The following is a 12514-nucleotide window of genomic DNA, read 5'->3' on the forward strand; positions in this document are numbered from 1 at the left end:
CCTGCTTTGCCTGCTGACATGACCTGTGTGTTCCAGATGGTATGGCAACAGTATGGAGAAGAACTGACCAGTCTTCATTAGACTTCACAAAAGTGAGAAAAAATATTAATTGTGTTTAGTTATGAGATGTCTGGCTATAGCTGCAGGTAATGTTAATTACCTAGATTAATACAGTAAGGTCTTAGTTTGGGATCCACCCAAAACAGACCCCAACACTGGCATTTGAGAATGAGTGGTTTATTTGGGAGGTGACACCAGGACACACCAGTGAGGAAGTAAGATGGCGAAGAGGTGATGGTGAATAAAACATTTGTTTTTAAGCAGTTGCTATGGGTAACTTGAGCTTCATCCTGCTGGGGAATTCTGAAGGACAGTATAGACTATACACTTCAGAGTTATTCCTAAGTGATTACTAAAGGATGATGGGAGTGCGAGTTTTTATGCACCAGCTTCTGTTAGCCATTGATTATAGGTTTCTCCTGGGAGGTGTTGATTCCCCAGCACTTTTTGCCTGATATACAAGTGACAAAATGGGCCTTGATGGCCAGAGAAAGCTCTCAAAGAAATGCAGGTGCGCACAGTGTGGTTTCACTTGTATGAAGGCACAAGACAACATGACATATCATAGGAAGTATAATGTGAGAGGCTGCATGGCATGAGATAGCACTGAAGAGATAATATGGCATCCAATCATGGAGGCTCTTCTTTGCCATATGAGGACCTTTTTTCTTTTGGTCTTGTCAGAGGCAGAAAGCTGTGGATGGATTATAAGTGTAGGAGTGATGTGGTCAGATTTGTACTCTAGATTGGTCACTCTAGAAGGTATTTGGAGAATGGATTGAAGTGGACCAATTCAGTGATTGTTACAGTTCTCCAGTGATGAGACCACAGGACTCGAAACTATGACAATGATAATAGAGACAATACTGATAAAAGCTAATATTGTTTAGCAGTCAGTATGTGCCAAATACATAATTTTAACATAATGAGTCATTTAATACAAAGCCATATCAATAGAAATTATTATTATATGTATTTTTAGGAAACTGTAGTGGAGAAAGTTTGAGTACTTTATTGAAAATCAGAGTTAAGAGGTGGATGAGCTTAGATGTAAACCCAGGATATGTTGTTCCAGAGTCTACACTCTTAACAAGCTCAACACTGGCTGTTGGTAAAAAAGAATAGATTTGTTTACGTTATTTGGTGAAATGAGCAAATCATGGTGATTTTTTTCTAAGGAAGAGGAAAATGTAAAGGATGACTCCAACATTTCTACCAATGGATAAAAGGTTAGATGCACATTTATAAGCAATATTTTTAAAACAAGAGAAAATTCTTCATTGCATAAAATGTTGCTAAGAGGCATTTATTTTAACAACAGCAAAAAAGCTTCTGAAGTTTATTTTATCCCTATGGTTGTAATAAAAGAAATGAGCCCTGAATTGCACTAACTTCTTCCAAGAAACTGGTACACTAATTTGGGGCCAAAGAGCTAAAGCATGAAATAGCTCAATGACAGGGAGTATAGTACTTTGTTTACTGGCAATTTGGCAGGTAGTGTCTTCTGACCTGGGAAAATGGTCCTGCAGGCAGGAGGGGCTTATTTTTGTCATGATGTGAAAAGCAAACCTAACATGGATAAGATTAGTAGCCTTACTTGTAGTGGCCACTTCATATAGATTTGAATTTTTAAATATTTTTTCTTAAAGACAAAGATGTGCCACACTTCAAATATTCTTTCTCTAAAGATGGCTGAAATTATATGGAAAATGAGCTTGAATATTAATTTTGGTGGTACTGACAGCCAAATAATCACCATGAGTGTTGTGGTTCTACTGTATAGACTGAAGGTGATTGTCATTCAGTCTTCATTTGAAAGTACATGTCCTCAGATCAGTGCTCTAAAAATATATTTCATAGGCTAGGTGAGTGCTGTAGGAGAAACTTATTAAATGTTGGTAGGAACTACAGTTGACCCTTGAACAACATGAGTTTGAACTGTGAAGGTCCGCTTATACATGGAATTTTTTCACTAAGTGCATACTATAGCACTACACAATCCATAGTTGGTTGAATCCAAGGATGCAGAACCATGGATACAGAGGGCCGACTGTAAAGTTATACATGGATTTTGAACTGCAGGGGTCAGCACACTTAATTCCTGTGTTGTTCAAGAAGATGAGCCAACCATCCATTGAATCCCACAAACACTCAACAAAGAAACACCTGCCAGAGAAGCACAGCAGGAAAATAGGCAGCAGGTGCCACACCCTTGGCATCTGCTCAGAGTAAAACAATCCCTGGTTCCATTGAGGCAGAAGGAGGGTGTTCTTTCTTGTAGCTGTTATTTTTCTGTTCTCTAGCGATGCAGAGTTATATTTATAGTTTATTTATAAATGGATTAAAAATATCTACACGTTTCTTAACTGACACATTTTGAATACCTATCAGTCTTTCAAATTTGCTAAAATTGTTGCTTATCTACTTACTGATTGCTTGTGAAACTTTTTTTTTTCAGTCATTTAAGCTTTCAGTTTATTTTAGAAAAATCATAATAAAAAGAAGGTAATATTTACAGAACGATAGGATTCAAATTCAAAATGACCATTTCAAGCTATGACTCTTCTACCTGTAAGATCTTGAGTTATAGACTTAACCTCACAGTCTTGTTTCTTATCTGCAAAATAGGGTTGCTGTGATTATTAAATGCATATGGCCCAAGGTAGAATTCCTGAATATATATTAAGTGCTATTTTATGCTAAAAATGTCTTAGGAATACCATGATACAATAATTGAATTTGAAGTGTTCCTTAAGGATCACCTATCCCAATCCTACGTTAGCTGGTAAGGAAACTGAGTAAACTGTTGGTGATTACAAAATTATTAGTGGCAGAATTAAGGTTTGTATCTAGATTTCTTAATTGATGCTCTAATTTTCATGGACATTTCTTAATTATAGTTCTTAAAGATAATTTTTATTACTTAAAAAAGGAAAAGAAATAGTTAAAAGCAGTTGCTGACTACTCATGGCAATTTACAGTTGTAATATCACTTTCATGAATAAAGAATCCAATAAATAAATATTGTAGCAACTTTGGATGTTAGATGTAGAATAGGATAAAATGACCAGATGGTTGATTTCAATGTAAAATACTTTTCTTGCCTATTTCAAGACTTTTCAAAATCTAAAAGAAAGCATTTTCTTCTCTGATTTAGAAGGAGAAAAACCAACACAGCAAAAGTGCAACTGTTGAGAGTGGGCAGGGTTGTGTTGGGGTAAGGTTGAAATTACAACCTCACAAAATTTTATCTTGTAACAAAGAGGGGATGAATCCATCCTGATTTTGTCATCGAAAAAGTAAATTCAAACAAAATAAAATGAGAGAAGGTATTTCAAATTATTTTGAAAAGTAATGATTTCTGTATTGGTATATAAAGTATATACTTGCTCATATTATTACAAATTCAAAGCACTGACATATATATATCCACACACATACATATGTATGTATGTCACTTTGCCTCACTTAGATCATAGACTGGTTGCTCCAGTACCATCCTTAAACTAGGTGTCATTCACATTACTGAGCATATTACACATGCTGAGTTCATTTACCTTTAGAGTTATCCAATGAGGTAAGTATCATCTTCACTTTTGGTTGAAGAAATTGAGGCTCAAAGTAGGTAAGATGTTTGTTGAAATTACAGAAACAAGGTTTTGTTCTAGTTCTCTTTTAAAAAATATTGGGTTATAATTCCGTGAGGTCAGTGTGCCCCGTTTAAGCCACAGGGTAGTCTAGCAGAAGTCTCACACTTACTCCCACAGGGAGGGCCATGGATTAGAGAAGAACGAGGGCTGATGTTCAGCCAGTAAGAACCGATTTAGCTAAAATGATTGTTAACATTTGAAAATAGTACTCTCCCACCTGCCTTGCACCAGCCTGCCTGACATCACCTTACCTGGAATCTAGGAAATTCCTAGATTTCTCCACAATCCAGTAGGGCAGAAAGCATAGCTGGCAAAGCAAAAGCTTCCTGTATCCTGCTCAGGGCTTTGCCCAGCAGCAAAAAAGTGAGGGTGGGGAATTGGCTACCGCCTGCTTTCTCATTCCAAGCCCCGAGAACAAGGGAATATGGGATATGCAGCCTGTAGATGTCAGCCTTCTGGGGCACAGAACCAAGCAGGGGAGAGGTAAGAATGGGTATGGTGGGGGGCTTCCCTGGTGGCGCAGTGGTTGAGAGTCCACCTGCTGATGCAGGGGACACGGGTTCGTGCCCTGGTCCGGGAAGATCCCACATGCTGCGGAGCGGCTGAGCCTGCGCGTCCGGAGCCTGTGCTCCGCAACGGGAGAGGCCACAACAGTGATGAGGCCCGCGTACGGCAAAAAAAAAAAAAAAAAAAAGAATGGGTATAGTGGGGCAGATGGAGTATAACCAGCATGGCAGTGGAATGAAAGATCATTACAGGAATTAAAATGAGCCCTAAAGAAATACATAAATCTGCAATTCTAGCACAGCTGAGTTTATGACCCTACGTTCATGTCTGATATAGGAACCCTGAATTAAGAGAAGGAAAGCAGAGGATTTGGGTTTCAACTCTTTCAAGGGCTAGTAGGTTTATGTTGTAGTTGCTTCCTCTTCTGATCTAGAGGCCTCTGTAATAACCCCCCTGGCGTCTATGTAGATGCAGGGCCCTGAATTTGTCATTCTTCAACTGTTGGAAAATGTCAATATTCACTTCACATTTACTAACAGTCAGGTTGTTGAAGTGGGAACATCTGCTGAAGAGGATTTATGACAACAGTTCTTGGAGTTAGACTGTGGGGCTAATGGCTTTTGAGAACCCTGGGATGCTGAGTCATGTGTATTTTTTAGGGAGCCCTTCTTAGGCAGACCTTACTTCCTCTTGCTGCGTAAGTATCGTGAACATGCTCTCGTTCAGTTTTGTTCAAGAGGCAAAATATCTAGTATTTATAAACATCTTTTAAATGGAAACATATAGATCCTTATGTTAAGTCTTCTAGGAGGATATGTAAGTCTGATTATAAAAGAGCAGTAATATAAAAGCCAGAGTATAAAAAAGGAATTTGAATGTTTTTAAATTCTGACAGGAATTTACTTGCATGAGAGTATCACAGGAAGCTGTGTGTGATGGAGGAAGGTGGAATCCAGTGAAAAGCCACATAAATCTGTGATACCCCTAAATCAGCTCTGTGTTACCTGTGTTATCACTGTACTTCCATTAAGTTCTACATAGCTGTCTAATTAATTTGGAAATTATGTTATCTCTATGTATTAGTTTTCTAGGGCTGCTATAACAAAATTCCACAGACTGGGTGGCTGAAATGACAGAAATATATTTTCTCACAGTTCTCGGGGCTAGTTCAAGGTGTCAGTGGGTTTGTTTCTTCTGAGGTCTCTCTCCTTGGTTTGCAGATGGACAGCTTCTTGCTGTGAACTCACATGGCTATCCCTCTGTCTGTGTTGTTTGTGTCCTAATCTCTTCTTATAAGGACACCAGTCATATTGGATCAGAACCTGCCCTAATGGCCCCACATAATTACCTTTTTAAAGACCCTATCTCCAAATACAATCACATTCTGAGTTACTGGAGGGTTAAGGCTTCAACATATAATTTTGGGGGAAGGGGACACAATTGAGTCCATAACACTCCATGAGGTCCATTATCACTTTTCTGTAACCCTCTTAATTAGCTGTATCCCAGTATGTACTGCACAGTTATATAGCATCAGTATGGCACATTTTAGTCTGTGTGATGTCTATTCAATATCCATTTATCTCTTCCTTTTCTTTAGACTACCAAGATATTCCCTCAGGTATCCACCTGTTTATGAGATCATTAGCACCAAGAGGTAAGCCTGGATTGGCTTAGCTCAGTCAGCATATACCTTTCTCTTTGGCTACAGCCACTGGTGCAGTGCTGGACATATGATCTATGCCAGCCCAGTTACTGTGAACCTGTAGACTTCTTTCTTTTACTGTGGCAGATATTTTTTCTTCTGAATATGGACAAGAAAGCATGTAACCTTTGGAGTTTTTGGCAGCCATCTTGTGACCATGGATGAGAGCCAGGTCTAAGATGATGCTGCAGAAGGAGAGAGATGAAAGGGATCAGAGTTCTTGAAGATCCTATTGATCTATTGAATCAAACCACCCTTGAAATTCATCCCACATCAGGACTTTCCAACTATGTAAACCAATACATTTCCTTTACAGTTTGAGCTGTATTTAGCTCTTCTTTTTTGCAGCTGAATGTATTCTGATACAAGGCAGTGATGCTTTGTGCTTTCTGATCTTACAGAGCTAACCTTCCATCAAGTCAACAAATGTTTTTTGTTCATCTGCTATGTATGCGCCAGTCACTTTATTAGGTGCAGGGGAGAAAATTTTGTGCAAATGAGATAATCCTAGCTTTCTTAGCTTATAGTCTAGTTTGGGACACAAACTTTCATTAAATAATTACACAAATAAATGTATAATTGTAACTTTGAAAGCACAAAAAAAGAGATATACTCAAGGTTATAAAAGACTATAAAAGGAGGAGCTCACCTAGTACTTGTTCTAGTCAAATTTTCCACAAGCAAGGGCTATTTAACCTGGAATTTGGAAGAAGAGTACCAGTTAACTAGGTGACAGAAAGGAACAATGACAAAGTCTTGAATCAGGAAAGAAGAAGACACAGCATTTAAGAAATTAAGTGAATGCCAGTGTGTGCAGCTCACATAGATTAAGTGGGAGAGGACATGGCCTGGCGTTCTTTTAAAACAATACTTGATGCAGGATCTGAGGTCTGGAGCCTCCCGCATGGTATTTATTTATTTATTTAAATCCATTTATTTATTTATTTATTTATTTATGGCTGAGTTGGGTCTTCGTTGCTGCTCGCGGGCTTTCTCTAGTTGCAGCGAGTGGGGGCTACTCTTTGTTGCGGCGTGTGGGGTTCTCACTGCGGTGGCTTCTATTGTTGCAGAGCATGGGCTCTAGGCACGCGGGCTTCAGTAGTTGTGGCTCGTGGGCTCTAGAGCACAGACTCAGTAGTTGTGGCGCAATAGAAACTCCTAATTATAAATTTTATGCTGAAACCATCACGGACATTTCTTTCTCCATTTTACCTGGAAGATTTGGAATATTCAAGATATGTAAAGATTAGTGCAGGGTTTTAGTGTGTGCATGCACGTCTGTGTGTGTGTGTGTGTTTATGAATGTGTGTGTGTGTTTATGAATGTCTGTGTGTCTATATGTGCATATTTATGAATATGTGTGTGTTTGATATGTGTATATATTTATGAATGTGTATGTATGTGTAGCAGAGTTGCTAAGTAGAGGCTTGGCTCTGCGCATGCTGTGGGGCCCGGCCTAGGCAAACATATATAATTACCTTCAGAATCCATTATTATAAAGGAATTTTCTCTAAGATTGTCAGAAGGTTAGCTTAGGATAAATGGAACGTTTACCAAATTCTTCAAAGTTTATTGCAAACATCAGCATCAGCCCTTTCTGGCTCCTTCTCTCTAATTCCCAAAAGAACATTTTAGGCCTATTTTTCTGCCAAGAGTCGAGTTCCAAGAGCAGAGAGAAGTTATGGTTTGAACAAAGAACAAACTCTGAACTGACCCTTTGAGTACCAGACACTTAATTTTTAAATTTCTTCTCTCAAATAAATTGATTTATAGACTTAGTCTTCCTTATAGAAAATATCTGAAATATTTGCCCCCAGGTTCATTATGCACGAGGATGTCAGCAGCACAGTCTGATGGATATAGCAGAAGATTCAGCAAAAAGAATTATCTGAGAAGACAACACCTTTACAGATAGTTACAAGTCCCAAATTTAATAACACAGTGGGCATTTTTTTTAAAGTTTTTACTTCCCTTCAGTGATGATAATAGCTACTATTTTTTTTTAAATTATTAATTAATTTATTTATTTTTGCTGTGTTGGGTCTTCGTTTCTGTGCGAGGGCTTTCCCTAGTTGTGGCAAGCGGGGGCCACTCTTCATCGCGGTGCGCGGGCCTCTCACTGTCGCAGCCTCTCTTGTTGAGGAGCACAGGCTCCAGACGCGCAGGCTCAGTAGTTGTGGCTCACGGGCCTAGTTGCTCTGCGGCATGTGGGATCTTCCCAGACCAGGGCTAGAACCCGTGTCCCCTGCATTAGCAGGCATATTCTCAACCACTGCGCCACCAGGGAAGCCCAGTGGGCATGTTTTGATAAAATATTTTCAGTTATTATATGCTGTGGTGTAGAAGGAAATATAAGAAGTCTTTCCCTTAAGTATGTTATATTTGTGAGTCATATAATACAACTATGTTTGGAGTTATGCAGCTACAAGGCAAGGAATGCCAAGAAATGCTGGCAACCACCGGAAGCCAAGAAGAGGTATGGAAGGAATCCTCCCCTGGAGACTTCAGAGAGAGCATGGCCCTGCTGACACCTTGATTTTGAACGTCAAGCATTAAGAGCTATGAGAGAAGACTTTTCTATTGTTTTAAGCCTCCCAATTTATCGTACTTTGTTATGGCAGCTCTAGTAAACTAATACAAGCTCCTATTATGAAGTTCATGGAACATCAGGTTTAGAATTGATTCATTATACTGTCGACCAGTATCTCAAAAGTGTTCTTAAGTCTCCTTTGAGATGTTGGAAGATGTTCTGCAAAAAGGGATTCTGATGGACCAATAAATTTGGGAAGTATTTCATATCTTAGCTCTAACTTAAAAATTCACACTGAGTTTTGGGGATATCAAAGATTATGAGAAGTAGAGAAACTGACTTTGTTTACCCTGAATTTCTCAAGTGTATTTGATCAAAGATTCCTCTTTTCATCAGACACCATGTAACATGACCACAGACAAATGTGTTCTGAGGGACTTGGGTCAGACATGCTAATGTAAGGAAGTACAGGCCCTTGAAGGAGCGCTATGACCAGAGTTATATTGAGGAAAAGGATCCTGCAGCAGCAAGTAGGATAAAGGGGAGAGAAGAGGAGATAGAGGCAGGGAGGGCTGACCTGAGCAGGAAGGAGGGTGGTGAAGAGAGAAAGACGGAGGTTAAAGAGAAAACCAAGGGAGAAGGCATGAGGGCTGGAGACATTGGCTAGACAGCTCTCTCCTATTTACAACACAACAACTACAGAGTTCAAAACATCTTTTACATGTGAAATGGTTTTTGTCAAATTTTGGATTAGTGTTCACTATAGTACTGTAGGAGTTTCCTTATTATTTTTTTTAATTTTCTTTGGTTTGTTTATTTTACCCAAATATATATATATATATATATATATATAATTTCTTTTTACCTGACTGTGGTATTGCTGATTGCACATACTCAAGAATTTAACCAATAGTTTAGTTCCTAAAGAAAGCAGATGAAGGGCATGAAGGAGAAGAGGTACAATGAAAGTATTCTTAAATTCCTTAAACCTCATTTGTGACCAGTGGCTAAGGAGGAACCAACCTCTAAGGAATCCCCCCACCCCACCCAAGTGAGCCAGGTCTGCTTGACTCCTTACCCCCAGGAGAAGCCAGGGAGAAGTTTTCTCCTCAGCCAGTTTCTGGAAGGCTTATTATGTACCATGGATCTGCAATGGCAGAATTAAGATGAAATTTCCATGAAGAAGCCAGAGAGGAGAAAAATGCCACATATGGTTGGAAATTTCCCATATTCCAATGAAAGGTGACATTCATTTCTAAGTTAGGTTTAGTATCAGTAAATTAGTTGGAAAGGTTTGTGTAAAAATCTGTCATAAACTCCTGCCTACTACATCTCTCACTGAAAAATCTATCTAAAATTAGTAACAGAATATTCTAGGCTTGGATGACAGGTAATGCTCTAGAACTTTTGTTACCACTGCACCTAACAATTCTATGCCTGGTGCTTACTCCGGGTTGAGTGCTGTAGATTTCTTCTATTCCTACTTGAGGGCAAAACTGAATAAGAAATGGAAGTTGCATTTTGAATTGAGGTAACATTTAGGAATGATTTAAGAAACTTGATTAATGAGAACACAGGCTTTTATGATTCAGTCATTAGGAGGCTTGTTTTTACCATTTTCATATTTGAAACAGGTTCTAAATAATGTTCTATCAAACCGTTATAAAGCGTTTATAAATGGCATCGCATAGAATTATTTACATGTCTCTTGAACATGATAAAACTCTTCTATAATAAATTATTATGGAAAACGCACTGCTATTAATCATTCATTAAACGTTAATAACATTTATCAATGTTTATTTCCTTTAAAGTGAAAAGAAAAATAGTATTTCATATTGAAAAATATCAACTGAATTAAGGATTTTATTTTTTTCCAGATTTGACTCTAGACTGAAACAGATTTTTACCTTTTAAAAATTCAAGTTATTAATATTAATGTAGATAAAAAGAATATATTTGCATTTTTATAAGACACCCAGTCTCTACAGTAAAGAAGAGCTCTGTGAGAATATAAGGAAAAAAATTAAAATTGGATTGTGCACTATAATTTTAAAATATTTTTTGTATTCCTCAACAAGGAAAGTGTCTCTAAATACTCAGGTTTTTTTTTTTTTTTTTTTTTTTTTTTGCGGTACGCGGGCCTCTCACCGCTGCGGCCTCTCCCGCTGCGGAGCACAGGCTCCGGACGCGCAGGCCCAGAGACCATGGCCCACGGGCCCAGCCGCTCCGCGGCATGTGGGATCCCCCCATACCAGGGCACAAACCCGCGTCCTCTGCATCGGCAGGCGGACGCTCAACCACTGCGCCACCCGGGAAGCCCACGTTTCATTCTTAAAACAATCCTGTTACCTATTATTATACCCAGTGCAGGTGTAGGTTACATAGGTCTGTCAGAATAAGGATCTATCGATTCTATAGATATGACCATAGATTTTTTGATGGTAATGAAAGTGATCAAAGAACACATATTTGACCAATGTCATGCAATTAGCAAATATCCTGGCCTATTAGTAGCTAGTTTTATTTTTTTAATCAGGAGGCATAATGGAATATTTTCATATTGTATTATGAATAAATCTTCCAGAAAATATGAATACTTTGTATTAAAAAAAGAACAATAACATAAAATGAACATACTAAAACACCAAAGTAATCCCATTTAATTTATCAGAATAATATTTCATAATGCCATGATTCATAGCAATCACTGTTCTCATTTTACATTTGGAGGTATACCTTCTAAATATTAATATATAGAGAAACAAATATATATTGGTAGCTACATATAATATGTATAGATTTTAACTAGGACCACATTAGTTGTATAATATGATATGCTTTTAAAAACAATATAACTACAATAAAAAACATATAACTAAAACTTAAAAAAACTTAATATAAGTTTAACTTTTCTTTTATACTGAGAAATTGCTTGAAGCCACAACTTCTAATGGTCATTAATATTCCACCATATTAATTAAATGATCTATTTTTGAATATTTAATTTATTTTCTGATTTAAGAAACCTGAGTTTGTAAAGCCTGTGGTCATAATATCTAAAATTTCATGTCTATATGGTGCTATGTATAATGCTATATGTGTGTATGTTTTACCATGTAAAAGGTGATGATTCAATCATAATATCTATAATTATGTAAGATGGTATAATTGTATTTGAAATAGAAATGTGATCAACAGTTTACAACGTATGTCTTGTTGACTAATCTTTATGGCAAAATGACCATGGCTTTCAGGTTAAAGATTGTTCTTAGGATTTCAGTCTGTTAAGCTAAAGAAGAAGAGAAAAGTTAAGAAATTACCACCTACTGCAAACCAACTCAAACAACATATAATTCCTCCTTTGTCCTTTGATCCATAGTTAAACATACTTCTACTGATCCAGAATACTTTCTGAATGATGACAAACATATGTAGGTACTAGTAAGTCTGTTTTTACTATGAAGTTTCTTATTTTTGTATTGGGTTAGTCCTTCAGTATTTTGAGCACTATTGTTTTTGGCAGAGTAGATGTGTGAGACATAATACAGAAGTCAGTATCAATCATCTGTTATATAGCAATAATTTTAATGTATTCAGTGATGCCTGATTTAATGGTTTTTAAATTTTGTTTCTTGTTTTAGGAAGAAGCTTCATTACTGACAGAGATATATTGTCATGAGAAAAGAATTGAAAAGGTGATATTCTGCTTGAGAATGCCTTCACATATACTTGATGTGTGCCAATGTCTACTGCACACCACTAAAACCAACTTTTAAAAGGACTGTTAAAGCCAGGTGAAGAAGTCAAACGTGACAGCTCATAGCCAATGGTATGTTGACTCCAGAACCTACTTTTCTGATTCTGTGAAATGCGTCGAAAAGTGAGTAACAGTCAAAGCACAGATATGGTGTACATTGTGTGCTAGTAGCCAAAGCCAATTAATATAATAAATTACTTTTCAGAAGATTCCATGGTCAGTAATTAAAACTGAGATTAAACAATAATTTTACAGGCATTTTATTAGTAGTAGTTATAATGACTAAAGTAAAAAGCAGGATA

At 37.5% G+C, this 12514-nt stretch overlaps 1 protein-coding gene across 1 annotated transcript in view; it reads left to right on the plus strand.

The window, feature by feature from the left end:
* The window catches only part of LOC309796149 (uncharacterized protein), a gene marked incomplete at its 3' end in the record, with an annotated part of 551894 nt that overhangs the window by 29799 nt on the left and 509581 nt on the right, over positions 1-12514 (plus strand). Inside the window, exon 2 of the mRNA XM_082609206.1 lies at positions 12097-12284. Coding sequence (XP_082465332.1) covers positions 12282-12284 — 3 coding nt within the window. The 5' untranslated portion in view covers positions 12097-12281. The remainder of the gene's footprint in view (positions 1-12096; positions 12285-12514) is intronic.

This window comes from Mesoplodon mirus (assembly GCF_964341445.2).
Source record: "Mesoplodon mirus genome assembly, chromosome: X".
Taxonomy (NCBI): Eukaryota; Metazoa; Chordata; class Mammalia; order Artiodactyla; family Ziphiidae; genus Mesoplodon; species Mesoplodon mirus.